This window comes from Melospiza melodia, chromosome 21 (assembly GCF_035770615.1).
Source record: "Melospiza melodia melodia isolate bMelMel2 chromosome 21, bMelMel2.pri, whole genome shotgun sequence".
NCBI classification, from domain to species: Eukaryota; Metazoa; Chordata; class Aves; order Passeriformes; family Passerellidae; genus Melospiza; species Melospiza melodia.
Window position 1 is genome coordinate 13,960,649 of NC_086214.1, and position 20,005 is coordinate 13,980,653.

At 48.3% G+C, this 20,005-nt stretch overlaps 3 protein-coding genes across 4 annotated transcripts in view; 2 read left to right on the forward strand and 1 right to left on the reverse strand.

Annotated features, from left to right (window-relative positions):
• NLK (nemo like kinase) overlaps nt 1–13,637 on the forward strand; it is a 36,888-nt gene extending 23,251 nt beyond the window's left edge. For both annotated transcript variants that reach the window (XM_063173673.1, XM_063173674.1), the window contains 8 exons: nt 4,266–4,372; nt 5,032–5,117; nt 5,978–6,187; nt 6,547–6,648; nt 9,084–9,170; nt 10,195–10,393; nt 10,945–11,038; nt 11,929–13,637. In XM_063173673.1, coding sequence (XP_063029743.1) covers nt 4,266–4,372; nt 5,032–5,117; nt 5,978–6,187; nt 6,547–6,648; nt 9,084–9,170; nt 10,195–10,393; nt 10,945–11,038; nt 11,929–11,983 — 940 coding nt within the window. In that variant the 3' untranslated portion in view covers nt 11,984–13,637. The remainder of the gene's footprint in view (nt 1–4,265; nt 4,373–5,031; nt 5,118–5,977; nt 6,188–6,546; nt 6,649–9,083; nt 9,171–10,194; nt 10,394–10,944; nt 11,039–11,928) is intronic.
• A 544-nt stretch (nt 13,638–14,181) lies between these two features.
• Nucleotides 14,182–17,080, forward strand: TMEM97 (transmembrane protein 97). The gene is made up of 3 exons (XM_063173767.1): nt 14,182–14,320; nt 15,452–15,596; nt 16,126–17,080. Exons 1-3 carry the CDS (start codon nt 14,201–14,203, stop codon nt 16,374–16,376), a joined length of 516 nt encoding a protein of 171 aa, XP_063029837.1. The 5' UTR covers nt 14,182–14,200; the 3' UTR covers nt 16,377–17,080.
• A 648-nt stretch (nt 17,081–17,728) lies between these two features.
• IFT20 (intraflagellar transport 20) lies at nt 17,729–19,687 on the reverse strand. Its single transcript, XM_063173768.1, has 4 exons — nt 19,552–19,687; nt 19,261–19,346; nt 18,591–18,694; nt 17,729–18,161 (listed from the first exon to the last, which is right to left on the reverse strand). Exons 1-4 carry the CDS (start codon nt 19,676–19,678, stop codon nt 18,080–18,082), a joined length of 399 nt encoding a protein of 132 aa, XP_063029838.1. The 5' UTR covers nt 19,679–19,687; the 3' UTR covers nt 17,729–18,079.
• Between the last annotated feature and the right edge of the window lie 318 nt (nt 19,688–20,005).

The following is a 20,005-nucleotide window of genomic DNA, read 5'->3' on the forward strand; positions in this document are numbered from 1 at the left end:
ACCTGTAGCATCCCGAGCTGTGAGGTGGTGCTGGGGTGGGCTGGTGCAGGGCTGAGCTTTGGGGTGGGATGGTGCAGGGCTGAGCTTTGGGTGGGCTGGTGCAGGGCTGAGCTTTGGGGTGGGATGGTGCAGGGCTGAGCTTTGGGGTGGGATGGTGCAGGGCTGAGCTGAGCTTTGGGGTGGGCTGGTGCAGGACTGAGCTGAGCTGCGATTGCACCTGGGCCAATGTGTGCAGGAGTGTGGGACTGACCAGCAGGCCCTGCTGCTGCTGCTCACAGGGATCCCCCCAGAACATTATTTTTTAAACCATATCCAGTAATTAATCTCCTCTCAGTTATTTGTATTTTAAAGGACGTTGTGGTGGTTTCAGAGAGTTCTGCCTTCACAGGCTTTGGAGCCCTGAGTTAGCAGAGAGGGTTCAGGAGTGGCAGGGCTGTGGCTGTCCTTGGTCAGCTCTGTCCTGGTGCAGAGCCCATTGCCCAGAGCTGTGTCCCACAAATGTTCTGTGCCACTGGTGCAGCACAGGTACAGCTGTTGCTGTGGAACTGGGTTCTAGTGGTGAATTTGAGGGAAGAACTTCACATGAGGGTCATGTTTTGGTTTGGTTGTTGGGCTGTCTTCTAGTCGTGAAGGAGGGAATTTCTGCTTTCTGCAATACTGAAAAGTGAATCCCTGCGCTGGGAGGGCTCTGACTCTCATGGCAGGAGAAGTTCTTTGCCACTCCTGTGGTTAGGCTTGGGCAGGTTGGGTTTTGGTGCTGGTGGGTCTAAGCTGCTTTTTTGTATGACCCACTTTGCAGTTAATGGGTGGGAAATTGTCATTATTTTTAGGAAACCTGAACTTTTGAAGTATGGTTTCATCTATTTATGTAATACCTTGGATTGATTGGTGAAGAAAGTAGGTGTAATCAACGTGGTAATTTTAACCAAAGTACAGCACAACTTGCTGGTGGAGAAACACATTATTTAGTTGAAAATATTGCTGTGCTGTACTGGGGCTTTTTCATATGAGTTTAGGTAAAGCTTTAAAATTCTGCTTTGATATTTCTTTCACGTGAGAGCATATAAGTAGTCTTCAGAAACTGGATTTTGGTTATGTGCACTAGTTCAATGCCCTCATTTAGAACAAGTCATATGAGTTATAAATCAGATCTAGGTTAAGGATTACTCCTTCCGTGTAATTGTACAATCAAGAATATTTAAATGGGATAAGCTTATTTTTATGAGCTTAGCTACTGCCAAGTTTTGAATATAAAACCAAAATGTTAGTTTCCTTCATGGCTAACTGACTTTAAGTCATTCTGAGTTGTGTTCTATAGGGCTGCCTTTTTTATATTTTTGTTAATTTCTTGACTCTAATATTGACAACAGAAGATTATGTGTAATCTTCTTTATCCTTTCTTTTGAAATAATTACAATAAGTGCACTTAGGATTCTTACATTCCTTAAAAGAATGAATTAATACCTATTTTTAATTGCATGTGTTTCTGCTTACTGTAGTGTAAGGAGAATTTTCTTGAGACTGGTTTGAAGAAGATCAGGTAAAGATGTTCCACATTTGGGGGATGTAGATGTCAAAACTTCTTTTGTTGGTCCACTGGTAGAGTTCCCAAAGATATCATAGGGTTGTTCCATTTTTACAGAAGGACATATTGAACAGTGATAAAAGTGTAAAGGGCTGGAGTTGGTATTGAGTGATTTCCTTTGTTCTTTCCAAAGAGTTGTAATGCCCTTTTTGGGGAAAGAAACGTAATAAAAGAATGACTAAAATGATATGAATGATGTGTTGCAAATGAGCTGGTAGAGTTCATTTCAATTATTCAGTGTTTCGTAGGTACCAGCAGGAATTGCAGAGTGTATTTTTTAAAGAGAACTAATTATAAAACCACCTTAACATTTTAATGATAAATTAAAAGATTTCTAAGGAAAATAGTGGTGAATAAAGGAATTTTGATCTAGTGAGATTTTTGTTTAGGATGAAAATTCCTGCCAAACACTCAGATTAAGATATAATTTGAATTAATAATGAGGTTTTCGGCTGAAAATCTTTGTGGCCATTTTGAATCTTACAGGTATTGATGTTTTTACCAATATCACCTGGTGCAAAAATGAATGATTGATAGCTCTTTTTTCCAATTACAGAACCTTCCACAGTTGATTGTAATACTGAATTCAGCAACTGCAGATCCATGAATATTCTCCTTTAAGAACTATCCAAAGTTTCTGTAGTAACTTTATGAAAACTTTGCCCATTAAAGTGGATATCAGAAGCTGCTGAAAAGTCGCCACTTTTCAGGGGTGGGGTCTGGAAAAGGTTTGAATAGCAGTAAAAGCAAGGATGTGCAGTAAACTCACAGAGAGGTGGAAGAGCTGTGTTCTGGTGGGTTCTGGGTGGGTCCCTGGTGTCTGTAGGGCGGAGAGGAGCAGGATGAGGGGCTGCTGCAGGCAGTGAGGGGCAGTGCCAGCCCTGCTGGACCAGCAGCACGGGCTCGCCCTGGGACAGGGCTTTCCTCTGATCCATGGCCGGGGCCAGTTCCTCTGGGCCAGCCCCCAAACCAGCTGGGCAGGGACTGCCAGGGTCCCTCTGAGCCGCAGAGCTGGGGTTTGAGGCGTGCAGAGACCAAGTGCAAGCCACGATGAGAGTGCCACGTCACCCAGGGCACCTCATCCCTTTCTAACGTTTATCTGTCGCTCTGTAAAATCCACCAACTCAGCAGGTCCCAGCCAGCAGAGCAAGTCGGGTTCTTTTGTGCCGCGCATTTGCTTTGATAATTACTCTGAAGCAAATTGGTACATTTGTAGATCTAATTTTATACAGCTACTTAACTAATTACTGCTGTCAGGAGCAATTTCTCTCCGGTAGCGGCGCCGTGCTCAGCGCCCGCGGCCGCGGTGGCGCTGAGGAAAGCAAGCTGAGGTACTGTGTGAGCAGGGCACGACATCCCGGGTTTGGGGTCCCTTCTGCTCGGTGTCCCCAGCAGTGGCTGCTGCAGGCAGGGTCCCAGCAGCAGCAGCAGCAGCAGCAGCAGCAGCAGAGCCCGTGGGTCACGGCAGAGCCCGCTGCCGCCAGCCCGGGCTCCGTCACCCCGAGACAATAATCAGATGGCTGCTGCTGCTGCTGCTGCTGCGGCTGGGGTTAATGGCACCTCTGAGCCTGTCAAGGGCTTGATTTAATGCGCCCCAGACCTGCACTGGTGCAGGTGCCATTTCAGGCCCTCATTTAATTTAAGCTGCTTTAGTTGGCATGGCAACTAGTTGAGACATCTGGGAGACATTATGCTCGGGATTGAGATTTAGGAGGATTTGTGGCGTAGCAAAACAAAAATCTTATCGTGATAAAGTGCAGAGTAATGCTTTCGGGTTTTTAAAAGTATTTTGCATTAAATTGAATGTAAAGATTTGTTGCAGGTATAAGGTAAACCGCAGATTTTAAAAGTCTGGTATAAATATTTAAAAGGGTCTTTGCTAAAGGAAAAGAAAAATTAGAGTACTACAAATTATGGTGCTGCAGGGTTGGGTTTTTTCTTTATGAATGCAATTTTAATATTTTTTTCCTCAAAAAGTTGGAGATATTTAATTTATAAAATGAGTTTTTGTGTGGTGTTCTGTTGGCAGATGAACCCTTTGGCCAACAGGGATTTAGCTGGAGAGGGTTTGTAGAGCAACAGATGAAAGCAGAGCATTGACTGGGTAGAGATGAAAGAAAATGAGCATTCAATACCTGGCTGTATCAGTTAACATGGGGCAAACGTGTTTTACCTCCTTCAGCCACAAATGTGATAATAGCACACTCCTGTTTCAAATGTGACTGCTAAACTAAGCTTTTAAAGCAGTGATGTTTTTAGTTAATGCCTGTATTTCCCCCATTATTTATTGTGATGATTTCTGTGTGTGTTAGTTGTCCCACAGCCAGGACATTGTCAGGATGGTCTCCGTCCTATAGGGTGCAGCTTTCACCCCATTTCACTGCTTCTGAACCCCCTGAACACACACAGGCCCCTCTGGAGCCACCTCCCCTCATTCTCACTGGTAATTTGCCTTTCAGTAACTTTGTGCAACTACCTTAATGCAAACTCCCATGGACTAATCTGTTTTCTTTCACAAGATGTTTTTTATTTTCATTCCTGTAAGAATTTGACCTCTGAAGCAGCTTTCCTCTCTTTAACTCAATGGTTGTGACCTGTAAGAGCTCAAGTAAGTAGGAGTTAGTGGATGTTTTGAGAGATTGTGTGCCTGTTGTGCTTTTCCTTAACCACTGAACTGCAGCTATGTTGTCACTGAGTTGATGCAGAGTGACCTCCATAAGATTATCGTCTCTCCTCAGCCTCTCAGCTCGGATCATGTCAAAGTTTTTCTTTACCAGATTTTAAGAGGTAATTTTCTTCCTCTAAATTTAATGAAAATTGTGTAGTAGAAATATTTCTTTCCTTGATGTTTATTCTCAAGACATTCTCATCTTGAATAAGCTTCCTGTAGGAACTTCTTCTAATGTCATATTTGAATAAATACCAAGCATGAATTATTGTACCTACAAGAGCGTGGCACCCCTGCTGCCTTAAAGCATTGTCAGGGAAAGAAAAGTCATGCTTTTAGAATCAAGGAACAAAAAGGACACTTAGACTGAACCAGATGGGTGAATATGTGTAATTATATCCCCTTAAGGCAAAAATTGTTACTGAAAAACAGAGCAGTAAGAGGTATCTGAAAATTCCAGAGTGGGGATTAGCAGGGCATCCATGCCATAAGCAGAGAGATGACGCTTTGCTTTTGATTTGTTGTTTGTTGGATTGGTGGGGGGGGGGGGTATAAAAAGACTGCTAAATTCCTTTTTCTGCCTATTTTTTATACTCCAAAATTTTACCCTGTCATTAAGTGACTGAGTGTGCATTACTGGCTGGGAGTTACTCATTTAAAAACTGAGGCACAGGCAAAGCTTTGCTGATCAGGAGTTGCCAGACCTTCTGGGGAAATGTTGTCAGCCTTAAACTTCTTCTAAAAGAGAAAAAAAAATTAATTTTCTTTAATATTTCAGGTCTGAAATATCTACATTCTGCTGGCATTTTACATCGAGACATTAAACCAGGGAACCTACTCGTGAACAGCAACTGTGTCCTTAAGGTGCTGCTTACTTTTATTGAAGATGTTTGTGTGTGTATGTTGTTAATTTGTAAACAAAAACATTCAGCGTGAATGCTTTCCCTGAAAGTCCATGTAAATTGAAAAAAATCCTGCAGATTTTTTAAGCAGTGGAAATGAAGCAAACATCTGCCTTTCCCCTTTTCTCCCTGCCTCTCCCCACATCTCCTAAAGCCAGAGAGAATTCCTGAGTTTGGCTTGGGTGGGATGTCCTGTGCCGGGGAGGGGCAGGGGGTTCTCAGTGTCCCTGTGCTCCTCATGGGAAGATGACACCAAATGCCCAAGGCACGTCCATTAACCTTGGGTATATGGAATTTTGGAGGACTGAGGTGTGTTGTACAGCTGTGCCAAACACAAAAATTCAGTGTTGTTTACAGGGATTTGCTGAGAATTCAAATTGGCAAAGTTTGCTCACTTTTCTTAACCCTTCTGGTTCAAGACATTTTTAACAATTCCCTAAACCCAAATGAGTAGAGCTGAATCTTTAATATTTTGAGACATATCATGAGCAAGTGAGTTTGTTTGAGTTTAAATACTCCATACCCAGAGATTGAGTTTTTTGTAGTGCAAAGCTTTTTAATCTTCCAGATTATAAATATTGTAATGCCAACTTAAAATGTACTGTGATTTCCAATCGAATTGTAGGAAGTTTTAATGGCTGTGGAGCAAAGCAACATGATTTCCTCCTATCCCCTCTCCCCTGGCTTGTGCAGTCAGAGCAGATTATCGAGGTGTTTAAATGCTGCTTGGGGATCCCCTGCCTCCTTCCCAGAAGGCTGCCTATTTGAAACGCAGAAGGTGTTTTGGTTGTTTTAATTTTCTTATTTGCCTTCTCAATTTAGATTTGTGATTTTGGATTGGCCAGGGTGGAAGAGTTAGACGAATCCCGGCACATGACTCAGGAAGTTGTCACTCAGTATTACCGTGCTCCGGAGATCCTGATGGGCAGCCGCCACTACAGCAATGCCATCGACATCTGGTCTGTTGGCTGCATCTTTGCAGAGTTGCTTGGCAGAAGGATATTGTTCCAGGCACAGAGTCCCATCCAGCAGGTATCTCTGGATATACCCACCTCACCTCTCCCTGGCTGCCTTCCTGCTGCCCCTGCTCCTGCAGGCAGAGCTGCACCTCGGGGGACACAGGGAGGGGCTGCAGCGTGCCCAGGGGAGGCAACAGAGCTGGGAAGGGGCTGAGAACTCCTGAGGGAGCTGGGAAGGGGCTCAGCCTGGAGAGAAGGAGGCTCAGGGGGGCCCTCCTGGCTCTGCACAGCTCCCTGCCAGGAGGGGATAGCCAGGGGGGTCGGGCTCTGCTCCAGGGAACAGGGACAGGATGTTGGCTCGTGGTAGCTGGGGAATCTGCTGCTCCAGTGGAGAGCATCCCGTGTCTGAGCTGTGTCCTGTGCTCTGTGCAGCTGGATCTGATCACAGACCTGCTGGGCACGCCGTCGCTGGAGGCGATGAGGACGGCTTGTGAAGGCGCCAAGGCACACATACTCAGGGGTCCTCATAAACAGGTACTGCAGGGCTGCCTGCAGCCACACAGCCCCACCAGGCAGGGCTTCCTCTGGGCAGGGCGGGCCTTTCACATCCTGACTGAATTCCCATGGCCTGTTGGTTCAGAACACCCGGCCTGGATGTTTGCTCTCGGAGCTGTGCCTGGGATCGGGGCTGAGGTGGGCACAGGGGGTTGTGGTGCTTGGGACGGGGGCTGATCTGTGCTGACTCCACCTGCTCTGGGCACAAGGGGGCTTCTCACTAGTCAGGGGCAGTTCTGGCTTCTGCCCTGGGGGATTGTTGGGCTTGATGCCCCAGGTGAAAGTCTCTTTCTGAGGCAGCAGTGTTTTGATACCTACTTTGAATGAAGATGTTAAATTTAAGAGTTGGTACTGGCAAGAGATATAAATTAGAATTGACAGTATAATTCATAAAGCCCTGGAGGGCTGCTGCACTGCCGGAATCAGGAGTGCTAGAGGTGGAATCCACTCCCTGCCCAGAGCCAGGGGCAGAACCTCCAGCACCCCACCCCAGAGGGTCCCTGCTCACCTGAGCTGCTCAGGAAGGCCCAACAAGAGGCTGAAAGCTGAGATACAGCATTCTGCACAACTGGAGTAAAAATTAGCTTGGAAAAAGACACCAAACCAAAGGAAAAAGGCAGGATGGAGTCATTGTGCTGACTGGGCAATAAAATGGGCAAATGCAATGTAGTGTTAACAGATACAAAGAAATGCTTGTGCAGGCATCTCTAGTGCGGGGATGAGGCTCTGTGGCTCTCCTATAGGGTCATTTTTATGATTGCTAACAAAATTAACAAAATTATTGGCCTGTACTTGCTCCAGTAGTTAAGTTTGCATCATTATTTTCTGCATGTTGAAGTAATTTCTCACGTCTGCTCACTACAATAGTAGTTACCATAGAAATGAGCATTGCATGTATATTCTGCTTTATTATTGACATGTGGGAGTTCTGCCTCCCTGGCACTTTGGATCCACTACATAAAGTTGTTGCTGTTCCATTTCATGACAGGATTTTTTAATTTGAGCATTAATAACAGAAGGATTTCCTTCACATTTTCTCTGCCAGTTTTAAGTTAAGTTTATTTTTCTGCTGTCATGTGCTAGAAGAGTTGCGACTCCTAAACCTGGTGTCTTATGACCCACAGGATGGGAATCCTAAAAAGCTAGTGAGGTGAAATGGTATAAAAAGTTTCCACTACAGATTTAATGTCCTGTACCCACAAAGTTGTAAGAAATACACTCTTAAGAGTTAGTTGTGTGTGTGTTGGGGAAAACAATGTTCATTCTCCCTGGAGTGCCATGGGAGCTGGTGTGCTCATTGCACCTTGGAGACAGGGGATATAGAGCATCCAGGTGATGATTTGTATTTTTGTTTTCAACTTGAAGCACACTTCATGTTTGAGTGCAAATTTCTGGCTTTTCATATTCTGAAATGGAGCTTTTGCTGGTTGTAAGTGGTTAAACGTTGCTGGTTTCCTAATTAGACTAACAGGGAGAGCAGCCCAAGTTAGAAACGGGCGATTGCTTTGTCACACCGACTATTTTTACTCGCCGTAGGTGAGCGCAGTGGGAGAGAGGGGTGAGGCATTTTGCTGCTCTGTGCAAAAATAGATTAATGCCAGAAGTTTCTGATTAAACCCCCCCTACCCCACTGTGTGCTGGCAAAATGGGTATTTACATACTCTGTAGACTTTGTCAGTTTGGTATTTAAAAGTTCAAGTGAATTTTGTTCCTGGCAGCCCCAGGGTGAGCGAGCTGTCCCTGTCCCTGTCCCTGCTGACCCCCTTCCCAAAGGAAAACATGTGGGGTCCATCCCCTGCCTGTTGTGATCCCTCTGCTGTGGGAGAGCAGGCCAGGAGGAGAGTTACCAAACACTGCAGCTTTATATTCCATAGGCTGCCCTGAGAAACCAAGGCTGGGGAGTGCTCAGGGCTCTGTGTGGCACTTCAGGATTAACTTCGACTGATGTCACTCTGGAGGTGTAGTTTTATTTATTCTGGGAAATTTACAGCAACCCTGACATCCAGTACAGTCCTTCTGTCACTGTCAGTCAACTGTGGATCGCCTGGGAAGGAAAAGCAAAGTAATCCATAATTTGGGAGGGATTGAGATTGACAAGTGAACTACTGGAAATGATGGAGTTAATCAAACCCTGGTGGGAGTGGTGTCTGTAGAGAAAAATACAGAAAGAAAAGCAGGTTTTTCCAGGAATTACACCTGAACTAAGGGGAGCAGTGATCAATTGGACCTTTATTACAGTTGCTGGGTTTTGCAGTGGTGATTATTGTCATGCTGGAAAGCGTTAGGTACCACTTGTCCCCTGTAACAAGGAGTTTGTCCTTGCTGACTGGAATAGCGCGTGCGGGAACAGGGCTCTCCTGCTGATGGATCTGACAGGACACTCTGTGCTTCTCTTCCTCCCATTCCCCCTACAGCCATCCCTTCCTGTCCTATATACACTCTCCAGTCAAGCTACACATGAAGCAGTTCATCTCCTTTGCAGGATGTTGGTCTTTGATCCAGTAAGTAGGACTGAAAATCACCTCTAATACTTCTGCTTTGAACGGTTTTTGTTGTCTGGTGCTTAAATTGAGTGCTGTAAGTCAAGGACTGCTTTAGCTGGTTTCCTTCTACATGGCATTGCAGTACTTCTGGTCCATGAAAAAGTAAAAATATCATATAATTGGCTGATCAATTCCCCCTGGAATGGGGGTTTCAGGTTTCAAACTGAGTGGTCCTGGGAAGGAAGCCTGGCAGTGGGAAGGATGAGGCTGTGCATGACTCATGCTCTTTTCCGAGCTGGGTGTAGGTAGCAGAACATCAGCTACTTTGATGCAGTTCTAATTAGGGACACGGGGGTGTTCCTGGTCTTGCAACACACAAAAAATTCCTCCTGCATCCCCAATCACAGAACAGGATCGTTTTTCCACTGAGCATCTGTTTTTCTAATAAAAATGTGCTGCTGTGGATTTTGGATTTTGTTTCTTGGGACATTTTAGAGAATTGTCACAAGAAAATATGGTATTGGAATTGATAATCTTCATTATTTCGTTCCTACAGAACTCCCCAATATTGCAAATGTGAAACAGAGTGACTGCAGTGCAAAGGAGGAGGCTGGGGGTTGATGAAGCATTTAGAAGCACTGCCTTTGGAGTGTATTTTTTTAAAACCTTAACATTGCTTTGCTGAGCAGAACCATGGAAATGTTAAACTATAACTTCCACATTTAAAAAACAAAAATTCCTTTCTGACTCCCTCAACAGTTAGAATGCTGTCTTTCCCAGCTTGTTTTGATTTATTACAGGAGTCATAATTGTAAGGTTATCTGAAGAAAAAAGCCTTTGAACAAGAGGCACGTTCCTAAGAGCCGTGTGCTCAGCGCTTGCCGTGGTGGCTGAGCCAGGTCGGTGCCACCCAGGCTGGTTTGTGAGCCTCAGCTCCCCTCTAGTGGCAGCTCCTTCCACACCACCGCGGGTTTGTTAAGCACCGAGGATTAGGTGATGAGTAGTTCCTCAGCTCACGCCTGCTCTCTTCCCTTCCCTGCAGTCCAAAAGGATATCTGCTAAGGATGCCTTAGCTCACCCCTACCTGGACGAGGGCCGGTTGCGGTACCACACCTGTATGTGCAAGTGTTGTTTCTCCACTTCGACTGGCAGAGTTTATACCAGTGATTTTGAACCCATCACTAATCCCAAGTTCGATGACACTTTTGAGAAGAACCTCAGTTCTGTTCGGCAGGTTAAAGGTGAGCAGGAGTTAACCTTGCACGTGCACTTGTCCCCCTGCACTGGGGGGACATGGGATGGAGCTGGGATGGGGTTGGGATTTGTGCTCTGCATCCACACAGTGACCTCAGTGCTGGTTTCTTTTAGTTATTTTTCCATAGTAGACACTGGGAATAATTTCTTTTCATCAAAAGAACAGAATTATAAGTGTTCTGAGATAAGGCAGTGGCACAAGCGTGAGCTGATCTGCAGAAGTCTGTGGGTTTCAGATCTCAGCAGTGCCCATCCCTGGCACCCTGTTCCTCATCCTTTTGCTGAAGGGGGGCTCTGGGGGAAGGGGAAGTCACTGTGTGTCTGTGGCTGTTTGGGGCTGTGAGGTGTGACCTCCACAGCTGTCCTGCAGCCTGGAGCTGAAGCTGAGTGGTCAGATTCAGGGAAGCTGCAGCTCTTCTATCCTCCCTAAAATGTACTCTCAATAAGGGAAGTTCTCTTTCCCTCCAGTTGACATTGCATTTTACTGAAGCCAGAAGTGTTAATGCTGTGTTGTTTTGTATTTTTCTCCTGTGTACAGAAATAATTCATCAGTTCATTTTGGAACAGCAGAAAGGAAACAGAGTGCCTCTCTGCATCAACCCTCAGTCTGCTGCTTTTAAGAGCTTTATTAGGTAACTGTATGTAATCACATCTGATATGAATTCCCATTTATTAGTAGTACAGAAGTCACACATCCAGAATGTTTTAGGTTTTCGGTTCCTGAGATAGCAAGGGCCCATAGATAAAACCCTTGTGAACTGTATTTGTGAATTCTTCTAGAATTTTAAGTAAAACATGCAAAACTTCCAAGTAACATTTTGTGCAAAAGAACAGAAGTCAGACTGAAACTGGAATTGTGAAGGTTGGCAAGTTGAATTTGGGTTGTGGAGCTGCAGGGTGAAGGCATTGCAAGGAGGGACTGAGGGGTGAAAATGCACAGATAAAGGAATATTTGCTGTGGGTGCTGGTGGCCGTTGTCAGGCTCGGTTTGGGTTTGGGGTTTGGTACTGGGGTGTTTGATCCCCCCGGGCTCGGGTTGGGTTTGGGGTTTGGTCCCGGGAGCTTTTGTCCCCCTGAGCACTGAGCAGTGTCCCTGGCCCTGCACTGAGCAGTGAGCAGTGTCCCTGGCCCTGCACTGAGCACTGAGCAGTGTCCCTGGCCCTGCACTGAGCACTGAGTAGTGACCCTGTCCCTGCACTGAGCAGTGAGCAGTGTCCCTGTCCCTGTCCCTGCACTGAGCAGTGACCCTGTCCCTGCCCTGAGCAGTGTCCCTGGCCCTGCCCTGAGCAGTGAGCAGTGTCCCTGGCCCTGCCCTGAGCAGTGGGCACTGAGCAGTGTCCCTGTCCCTGTCCCTGCACTGAGCAGTGTCCCTGTCCCTGTCCCTGCACTGAGCAGTGACCCTGTCCCTGCACTGAGCAGTGTCCCTGGCCCTGCCCTGAGCAGTGGGCACTGAGCAGTGTCCCTGTCCCTGTCCCTGCACTGAGCAGTGTCCCTGTGTCTGTGTGTCTGTCTGTCTGTGCAGCTCCACGGTCGCCCAGCCCTCCGAGATGCCGCCGTCGCCGCTGGTGTGGGAGTGACCCGAGCGCCCCGTACTACTGAAGATGTAATGTAGCTTTCCACTGGAGCCTGGGATTTGCAATTCTGGAGGTTAATCATGCTTGTACTGTAATTTTACTAATGAAGTTTTAAATTAACAACCACTACTTGTACAATATGAATAATACTTAGAAATGTACTAGACTTTTAATCTTGTAAAGTGGTTGTGCTTTTAGAAGAAAATATTTTACCCAGAGTTGCACGTGTTTTATGAATTCTAGTGCAGCTGTGATGGCTCAGCTCAGAACAAACAGAATTGAACCAAATTCGGGGAGGTTTTTTTTTTTTTTCCTTTTTTTTTCCCTTTTTTTTTTATTGAAGTGAGATTGTACAAACAGATAGACATACATTTTGATATTGAGCCATTCCTGAAGATTTTGGGTTTTCTAAAACTAAGGAATACAGAAAACTTGACTGCGACCAATCATGAAGTCCTTCTGGGTGGCCGTGGCCGTGGGAAGTGGCCACAGCCCCTGATGCCCAACCCTATAAATAGCTTCTCACTAGAGCTGTGATGGTGATGTGTGCTGTTCTAAAATCAAATGTTGTGAGTAGAGAGAATGAGTTTGTGACTAGGAGAGACTAAACCTCTGTTTCCTTACCCAGTATAAATATATATATATATTTAATCTATTTTTATTAGAAGTTTTTCTGCTCTTTCTTACATAAAACCCCCCAGCATGCATCTTCTATGTGTGTAAATAATTCCATTTATGGGCTAATTTCAGAGATCCCTGACATCATTGCTGTATAGAGAGAAACTAGCTTGCACATTTTAGGTCTGTGAAATTTTGTGAGAACTTTTTCCTGCACTGGACAGTTGAGAGAAAAAAAACAGAAAAGGACAAAAAAAAAGCACATAGGGAATTCTGTTAATTGTGTTCGTGTCTTTAGGCAGAGCTGTGGAAGTCTTGAAATGTCACAGTAGTAAATAACTTTTATTACTTTTTGGCTAATTCTTTTTCTGTTGGAACACTGAATTCTGTGCATATGTATATATGAACACAAATTGAAGGCCTCTACCTCCTGGAGTATACAACTTGGTTTGTTTACCTCCACATGATTTTTTTTTTTTTAAGTTTAGTGTGGAGACTTGAAACTTGAATGTCCCTTCCAACTTTTATATTTAAAACAAGACTAGAAAATTGAAGACTGTTTTTCACCTGTACAAAGGAATACTAAAAGGTCGTCTTAAAATTTGAGCCTTGGTCTGGAGAGAAACCATGGTGTTTGTTATGGACAATTAACTGTTAAAGTTATTGTAAGTTATCTGTATTTAGCAGAGTATTTTCAACAAGAGTGATCTGAGCTGGAATTGGAGACTATTAGTAAGTTATGTTTGGAAGTTTTAACTTCAATGAAGTAATTATTTGCTGTGAAAGAGACAAACATTGAATAACTGAACAAAGATGGTGCAATATCTTTGTTTTTTATGAGGCTCCTAGAAATAAAACCAACTGAAGCATTTCAATTCACTTGAATGAGAAACGTGTTTAATTATCGAGCCCCAGAAGACACTGGTATGAAAGGTAAAATCTCAGAGGTTGGTCAGTTAATGTGGCACACTTGCTGGTCACTTTGTAAAATGTAGATTTGGAGTACAGTGGTGAAAACATTAAATGTGACATTTGAAAATGCGGCGGTGATGTCATTCTTCCCTGCCCGCTGTGTCCCGTCCCGCTCTCCTCTGGGATGTAACCGGGCGGAGGTGCCGCTCCCGGCTCCGCTCCCGGCTCCGGGCGGCTCCTGCAGCCGCGGCTGTCACCGGGGCCGGCGGAACCGGAGCCCTGCGCTCGGGCCGGGCTGTCACGGGACGCGGGCACCCCTGGGCTCTGGAGCTCCGCGTCCACGCGTGCGGGGGAGGAACGGCGGGGCCGAGGTGCGGGACCAGGGGGGACAAGAGCCGGGCAGGCGGGGGCGCGGCTGCCGACACCCGGAGGAAAGGGGGAAGAGCGGGGAAAGGGAAAAAGAACGGGGAAAGAACAGGGAAAGGGGGAAAGAGCGGGGAAAGAGCGGAGAAAGGGGGAAAAGAACGGGGAAAGGAGAAAGAACGGGGAACGAGGCGTGGCCAGGGCAGGGTGTGGCCGCTGGGCGGGGCCAGGGCAGGGTGTGGTCGGGGGCGGGGCCGTGCCGCGGGACGTGGCCGCCGCCGGGCGCGGCGGGGCGGGGCCAGCGCGGGGGGCGGGGCCAGCGCGGCGATGGCGGCGGCTCCGCGGTGGCGGGAGCGGCTCTTCGCCCTCTATTTCATCTCGCACATCCCGATCACGGCGCTCATCGACCTGCAGCCGCTGCTGCCCGCCGGGATCGCGCCGCGGGCCGTGAGTGGGGCCGGGGGTCGGGCCGGGGCTCGTTCCGCCGATGCGTGAGGGGCACCCGCCGGTTTGATGGGGCCGGGGGCGGCCTGTGCCGAATCTCGTGTGTGGAGACATCGCGGGGGGAGAGGGGGAGAGAAACTGCAGCGAGCGTGTGAGGGAGCGTCTGGGAGAGAAACGGTGCTGGTGCCACGGGATGAGTCACAGCCGGGTCATTCATTGGGGAGGAGCGGGAAGGGGAGCGGGAATGGGAACGGGAGAGGGATGCTCGGCCCGCGCGTCCCGCGGCTCTGGCCGGTGCTGCTGCCGAGAGCTGTGGCGGGGATGTGGCGGCCGCTCCGTGTCCCCCGGAGGCCCCGGGGAACTGGTGCAGGTCACTGCTCGCCCCGGAACGGGCGGTGGGGATGTTCCTGTGCCCAGAGCGGGCTGTGGCTGTTCCACCGCTGCCCATGGACATCCTTTCCGTGGCCATGGCCCCGCTGTCCCCTCGCTGTCGCGCTCGGCACCGGCGCCCGGAGGCTGCGGCAGCGCGGGGCCCGCGCCACGTGCCCCGGACGTGGCTCCTGCGGGCCCGGGCATTCTCCGATCCCGGGCTTTCCTCAAATTCCTGCCAAAAATGCAACAGGGAGTTGTTGCTGCTGCAGGAGCAGGCATGCCAAATTTACTAATTTATTCGTAAAAATCTCTGGCTTGCTGGGTTTTGAACAAAATCATAGAAGACAATATCATAAAATCAATTAAAATAACGGTTGGATGGCAGATGATTAGTTCAGCCCTCATCATCAGGGTGTCACCTCCTGCTTGAGTTTTACAACTGGTGACTTGGTTGTTGCCATCGGAACTGCCAGTAGGATTACTCCAGTATAGGAACCACTTCCAATTAATAGTTAACCAGCAGATCTCAATGCATATCTCTCTGTTCAAAGTCCAGCGTAAAGCCATGCTGGAGTTTACATTTCTGTCAGAAACTAATTGCAACTGCCTGACTCCAAATCCTGGTGCTGAGCTGTTCCCCTGCAGCAGCCCTGCTCAGGACCAGGGGCTCACAGCCTGGTGGCTTCATCCCATAGAGAACCACAAGCTCTGCCCTGCTCTGGTGGATGCTCAGTGACTGACTGTCGTTTTGGGTTTTTTCAGCTGACAGACCTGTTGCAGCAGTATGCAACTTCCTTCAGGGACCCCCTGATGCTGCAGCCCCCAGAGTGGTTCAAGGCATTCATCTACTGCGAAGCCTTTCTCCAGCTGCCCTTCTTCCCCATCGCTGCCTACGCCTTCCTGAAAGGTGGGGGGAAACAGGGTGATCGAGGGCATGTCCTGGGGGCATTTCTGCAGGACAGCTGCTGCTGTGCAGCAGAGAATGTTTCTGTATCATGATTAGGGGGTTTGAGGGAGTTACTGTGGAGGGCTGGGCTGCCAGGGCCCACATGAGTGTTCTACCTGAGAAAGCAGCACAGAATAAAGTTTGTCATAAACAAAACCTTGCAACTACAGGTCCTTGTGAGGTGCAGCCATTTGTGTAACCACCATCAGCATTTGACATCTGGGTAATTTCCAGGCCAGCTAAAGGTCTGGGTCAAGCCTGTGTACTCATTTTGTTACTTTAGATCTTTCAGAATCACCCCTTTGTTCTAAATTGCCATCAGGGGAGAGAAATTTCCTTGGTTCCTACTAGTACTGAGGGTTTTTTCTGCTCCCTATTCCATCTGAGCGATGGCTTACCCTGGCAGAGAGGCAGCAGTCAGTGTTCTGTCACTCGGAATTCTGGGTGTTTCAAAATACTTAAATATTGTTTCCTTTTTGCTTCTGTACAGGTGGCTGCAGATGGATCAGGACTCCTGCCATTATCTACTCCACCCACGTGGCCACCACTCTGTTTGCCATCCTGGCCCACATCCTGTTCCACGACTTCTCCAAGGCGGAGCACGCGGGGCCTCAGACGCTGCGCGAGCGCCTGGCGCTGCTCTCCATCTACCTGCCCTACCTGCTGATCCCACTGCTGCTCCTGTTCACCATGCTCTGCAACCCCCACTACAAACACGTGGAGAAGAGGAAAAGGAAGTAGCTGGCTCTGGAGGTCGTACACACCACACCTGTGCTGCACCTGGTTCCGACCCTGCGCTGGCGGAGTCCTCTGGGACAAACATCTCCCTCGTGTTGGCTGCACTGGCTGCTGCAAGGAAAAATGGAATTGGGTGGAGTGCACAGCCCTGCTTTGACCACACACAGCTCTGGCAGGGGCCTGGGCCAGCCTGGGGTCAGGTCTGTGCAAGGCCTCTCTCCCAGGAAAATGGTCTTTTAACCCTTTGATGTGTAACTCTGTGAGGGGACACACACACACACTCACACCCTGCAGCTGATACTGTTCTTCCAAGGTCCCTTTTCCCAAAATGACTGTTTGGAAACCACTCAAGTAGGAAATCTGTCTTCCAACCACATATTCTGAAGAATCCCCAACCCATTACACACAGATTTGCAAAGCTGTTCTTTTGAAGCATTCCAAATCATATAATGATTCTTAACTTCCTTGCCCCTTCCTTTAAAATTTCCACTGCCTTTGCTCTGCTTCATTTTGATTAATTATAAATGTCTGATCAATGATAAATGTGCCAAAATCTGGATTCATGAATGCTTAAAGTTACCCTTGACAACCAGGAGTACTGCCCAGAGGATTCTGAAGTACTTCAGGAATTGTAACCAAGGAGTTGGAAATTTCTTTCTTCCCTAAAATCAATTCAGGTATGGAAATAAATAACTAAACGCATTAAACTGCATTCAGTCTTCTTCAGGGAATGGCTGAAGGAACCTGCAGTGACCACGAGATGGTGGAGAGTTCACAGAGTAAATCCATGTGTAAGTTACAACTACAGGTAGAAGTTCTGTGGTTGGGGTTGGTTTTCATCTGGAGCCTGGTGAGGTGATGAGCTCGTGAAGCTGCTCAGGCACTGCTGGCACATTTTATTCACTGTGTGAAGTTAAAGCCTTCCCCAGGCTTTGGAAAGTGCAGCATTTCCATACTGAAGTGCTGCAGGCATACACAAAATGCATCTGTTTGCACTTCCAACACGAGGCTTGAGTTCACACTGGGGTTTGTAGTTTACAGTTTGTGCACTCCTGGTGTCACTGACACTCAGAATGGTTTCCCTCATCAGTCTGGTGTTCCATCCTAATAATGCCCATAAAAGGATTCAGCTCTCATGACAGTCCTGAATGGACATTCCTCAGGAACAGTTCAAAGTTCTAAATTCTCATGTAGTTTCTGCTTTTTTTGTATCTGTAATTGGTCCATTCTGGAAATCATACATTTCTGTCTTTTTTTAATAATTCTATAGAAAAAGTAACAGGCAGATATAGATCCAATACTGCTGGTTGTGTGTAAACCTTTACATTGAAAAATAACAGAGGAGGAGCAACTAATTCTGGTACAGCCAGACAGTCTGAGAACAATAATTTATTTTCTGATTTCTATGAAAGAGCTGTAGACTTCAAAAAGCGACACAACAAAGCACCAGTAGCAGTAATTCAACTGGAATTTGAATTAGAACTACTGACTGTACAAAACTGGTATAAAATCAAAGGCCAGAACAGTCTGTGCAGCTGTGAGCTGTCAGCCCTTCTTATTGCCATGGTACACTCAAGCCGAGGTACAGCCCCTCCATTGTGCAAACCATCTGCACTCCTGCACAGTGGAAATTGCATATTTCTGAAATTCTCAAGATTCTGGAATGGTCAAGTTTCCATGTGAGCTGGTTTTTATCTTAAAATCCTCTATTTCTGGAAGATGAACTGGTCGATGAATTCGTTCTGGTCCGCTTCGATTTTGCAGAGGGTCTCATACTCGATCCGGTACCTGCGAGACAAAACAGAGGGTCCAGGACCCCGTGTGAGGGGGTCAGGGCAGCCCTGGGAGCTGGGAGGGGAGCTGGGCTGCCCGTGTGAGTCACCTGCAAGCAGCAGGTGCCTGAGTCACACACACAGCTCTTTATCAGCCAGACACGAGGCTGATGCAGCTCTCAGAGTTCTGCACCGCCCCAGCCCGTGCTGCCTCTGTTCAGCCTTGAAGTCCTCAAGGATGAACCTTCTCTGGGTCACTGCAGGGCCTGAAGGTAACTCCAGGCCTGTGGCATTGTTCCCATGTGCTCTGGCCAGGACACACCTTTGATGCAGGTGGGGCTGTCTGAACCAGCCCAGGGTCCCACAGCACAGGCAGACAGCCCTGTGTCCACCCTGAGCCTTCCCAGCCTGCACACCACCCCAGAGCACTGAACACAAAACTCACCTTTCCAGCTGCATCTTCTTCTCTGCTATCAAAGCCTGGAGCTGCTGCTCCTGAGCCTCTCTCTGCTTTGCAATTGACTTCAGCAGGTTCCGTGCCCCGATGGCCTGGCAGGACAGGGCAGGGATGTGTGGAGGGGTTTTGGTTCGCTCCTTTAGCCCCTTTCCCTCCCAGCAGGTGGACTGTGAGGCATTTCAGCTATGCCAGCAATACCAGAGGGTGATGCTGTGCTCCTGAGGGGTGGGTGGCAGTTTGGTGTTCCCCAAACTCGAGGAACAAAGTCAGCGACTCCTCTGGATACACAAACTGGGCACTGGCCCTACAGCCTGACAAGCTCAGGCTACCAGAGGCCTCTCCTGCCTCTGCAGGACAAATTCTACCAAGATGGAGTGATTAAAAAGCACACGTTCTGTTTCTGTGCAGAAATATAGACAAGCAGGGAGAGCGGGACTGGTTCATGTGTGAGCAGTACGACACTGTCATAAGTTTCATTAATTCATTACTATTGATTAATATTATCATTGATATAAATTTTAAAGGCCCAGTTAATCCCAGAGGAATGCCAGCAGAATACTGACAGAGAATCCTTGCTTCTGCTGTAAAGGGAGGGAGGGACAGAGAGGCCCCACACAGGACAGTGCACACGAGAAGCGAGGAATTTACTGCACAGTACCTTCATCTTCTCACTTTCTACAGCTTTGGCCAGTTGGTCAACGAGCTCAATCAAGCTGCCCACTATGTTCTGAAATTCTGCTGTTTCTGTAAAGGAAAAAATTGTCAAGTGATATTCACAACTTCCCTAAAAAGATCGAACGCTCCTGCTTTGCCGTACAGTTTTTAGACGCAGCTGTACGTTTAGGGTTTACAGTAAACAGGAAGGTTTTTGGACTCGGGCGGGATCAGATGAAAGGGGCGAGAGAAGGCCTGAGGTGCCCGGCCCGGCCCGGCCCGGCGCGGCACTCACTGTCCACGAAGGCCCGGCACTGCTCGCGGAGCTGCGCCGTCTGCGCCGCCACCTCGGGCTCCAGCACCCGCAGCTTGTTCAGCTCGTCAAAGTGCAGCCCCGCCGCGCCCAGCGCCGCCTGCGCCATGGCCGGGGCAGCGAGCCGAGCCGAGCCGAGCCAAACGGTGCGGGGCCTCAGCCGGCACTGCCGGGCTCGGGCTCCTCCGGCACCGCCCGGCCCGGCCCCGCCTCCGCCAGCGCTGCGCCCGCCGGGAGCCGGGGAAACTCTTCCGGGCCGGCGGCTCCCGGGGCGGGCCGGGGGTGAGGGGCGGTGGCGGCGGCGGGTGAGTGAGAGAGGCCGGGCGGTGCGCGGGGCCGTGAGCGGGGCCGGGCCGGGCCGCCTCTGTTCGCTTCCCCCGCGGCCGGGGCGGACGGAGCCTGTCCCGGGGGGCTCGGGCGGAGCGGGCCCGCGGCA

Coding starts and splice junctions, on each gene's coding strand:
- TMEM97 (XM_063173767.1), top strand. CDS start 14,201: ATGGCGGCGGCTCCGCGGTGGCGGGAGCGGCTCTTCGCCCTCTATTTC. Junction 14,321..15,451: donor CCGGGATCGCGCCGCGGGCC/GTGAGTGGGGCC, acceptor GGGTTTTTTCAG/CTGACAGACCTGTTGCAGCA. Junction 15,597..16,125: donor TGCCTACGCCTTCCTGAAAG/GTGGGGGGAAAC, acceptor GCTTCTGTACAG/GTGGCTGCAGATGGATCAGG.
- IFT20 (XM_063173768.1), bottom strand. CDS start 19,678: ATGGCGCAGGCGGCGCTGGGCGCGGCGGGGCTGCACTTTGACGAGCTG. Junction 19,347..19,551: donor GTGCCGGGCCTTCGTGGACA/GTGAGTGCCGCG, acceptor TTTCCTTTACAG/AAACAGCAGAATTTCAGAAC. Junction 18,162..18,590: donor AAGAAGATGCAGCTGGAAAG/GTGAGTTTTGTG, acceptor TTTGTCTCGCAG/GTACCGGATCGAGTATGAGA.